Consider the following 2373-nt stretch of genomic DNA (forward strand, 5'->3'; position numbering starts at 1 on the left):
ATCCAGAATTAACCACGAAGCAAGGTGAATTAAAGAATTTTGTTAAGTTACCCTAATAATTGTATTAATATTATTAGAAAGGCAGTTTTTTACACTGTCACAGATTCCTTGATTTACACAATTATGGCTATTTAAATAAATAAACGCGCTTAATCGAGAGTATACTTATTACCCTGCCTGTAATGAAACACTTTGAGGAACAGGGTTTTAAATACAGGCCTATACAGTGTTAAAATGAATAAATAGCACAATGAAGACACAAGCATTTCTTTTATAAAAGTTTAGTTACAATAACGGAGGACTTGTGACTACCGAACTACGGGCATACTTGAGGTGACATGGGAATGGGCGGCAAGCCAATTTAAGCGCCGCCAGCTATCGAATGATCGCTGCACTGAAGGCAAACATTTTGGAAGCGGAAGGGCGCTCGTAATGGCCGCCTATAAAAGATTTTCAAAATGAGGCCTAAAAGTCATCTTTTCAGCTCAATATTATATTTTTGTCTTTCGCTTCTGTTTTAGGGGTTTTTTTTTTCTTTCGTTCTTTTTTTCCTGCTTTCTGCTTTTTCCCTTGTTTTCCGTTTTCTCCCTTCGTTCCTTTTTTTCTTGAGCACTACCTCAAATTGGCGGATTGAGGCTTGTATAATAAACTTCGCCTTATAAGTCAAAGATTTGGATTGGATTGGAAATCCGTTTGTACATACATTATTCTCTGTTAACAATTTTACTTATCTGCCAGATATCGAACGCTTACAACAGAATTAATCTTGGCATGGTCTATATGTTAACGATGACTTGAGTTTAACATTTTAACTATTTCTGGTAAATTTATATATTTTGTTGTAATTCACTTACCCAATTAAATTTAATTCATACATCATATTCTTACAAAGCAGCTCATCTTCTAACAATTCATTCCAACAAATAATTCATAGCAAATTATTCTACACATATCAATCTATCCTCTTTTCAGACCTGGTTTAGAACAATTATATGGCCGGCAGCAGGTTTTCATTGCTTTTCTAAACTGCTGGCTAATTAAACCGTAGACGATTGGATTCACAGCACTATTTAAATTTGCTGACAGTCGACTTACATAATATATAATCCATAGAATATCACCCGGTATTTTGACGTTCGGCAACTCTTCAATAAGGTTGAGTAACCGAAAAGGAGCAATACAAAACGCATAGATGACCACAATCGTCATTAACATTTTTATCGTACGCTTCTTTGTTTTTAGGGCTACTCGTGCTGATCTCTGTGAAATCCTGTTTCGACCAACCCGTCGCAATTCTATGACCATAAGAATGTAGAGAGTAATCGTCACGGGGATGACGATTAAGACCAATAACTGCTCTGTGACGAATGCTATAACACAAAATTGTTTTTTCGGTTCACATGAAAAAAGATGCGATATAGTTTTTGGATAGCTGACGTATTCTTCTTCAGCAGGCCACACTAAGCATTCAGGGACCAGAACTGCGCTGAAAAATATTCGAATGTTGTACAGAGCGGTTACCACCCATATAGCGATGCATATTTTTATCGTTGTTTTCTTTGTAGTTGTTAGAGACCTCATTGGTTTACAAATGCAGAAGTATCGGTCGAAGCTTACGGCTATCATGATAAAACACGATGACAATATGCTTGAGCTTCGAGTGAATAGCAAGAGCTTCGATAATCTTAAGCCTACACCTGATGAGTCGGCTTGCAGTGAACTGGTAGAGTACTGGAGCCAGCCACGTATATTTTCTGACAGGAGGTAGATTATGTCTGAAACAGCAAGAGCTAGTAAATACATATTTGGTGATGATCGAAGCTTCTTTTCTTTTAAGATCAGAACTATTATAAAAATGTTACCAATAACACCGATAACAACAACAATTGGCAGGAAACAAAAAAGAAATAAACGATCAAGTCTGGAATACAAGTAGTAGTTTATTCCGTATTCCTCTACACGAGTACACACGTCTAAGTCAGTTTCATTGTGTAACCAGTTAGACACTCCTTGATCAGAAGTCGTTGAATTCGAAAGTTTATCCATCTAAAACAGAAAAGTGAAACAATATGTGTTAACTTTAGTTAAATTAGACATAAATACTATATAACAGAAATCCATTTAACTAAGTGTAAATAAAAATCTACAGTTTATAATTACAAATGTCCGAGTTATTCCAATAGACCTGCCAATAGGAGCCCGAAAAATTGTAAGGGTAAAAAAAAAATAACTGGGAACTTTTATTTAAAACCACCACACCTTTTGGTCTTAATACTGTCTCTTATACACATCTAGATGTGTATAAGAGACAGTAACGGTTCTTAAATTTTAATTCACTGGTGGCACAAACGGGCTTTCGTAGTTGTCTACTGC

General features: G+C 35.8%; 1 protein-coding gene across 1 annotated transcript in view; it reads right to left on the reverse strand.

Annotated features, from left to right (window-relative positions):
• Positions 1-265: 265 nt before the first annotated feature.
• The window catches only part of LOC117116372 (neuromedin-U receptor 2-like), a 10655-nt gene continuing 8547 nt past the window's right edge, over positions 266-2373 (reverse strand). The window contains exon 4 of the mRNA XM_033260394.1: positions 266-2046. Within this exon, the coding sequence (XP_033116285.1) occupies positions 958-2046 (1089 nt within the window). The 3' untranslated portion in view covers positions 266-957. The remainder of the gene's footprint in view (positions 2047-2373) is intronic.

This window comes from Anneissia japonica, unplaced genomic scaffold (genome assembly GCF_011630105.1).
Source record: "Anneissia japonica isolate Jap-2015-1 unplaced genomic scaffold, ASM1163010v1 scaffold287769_len469884_cov163, whole genome shotgun sequence".
NCBI classification, from domain to species: domain Eukaryota; kingdom Metazoa; phylum Echinodermata; class Crinoidea; order Comatulida; family Comatulidae; genus Anneissia; species Anneissia japonica.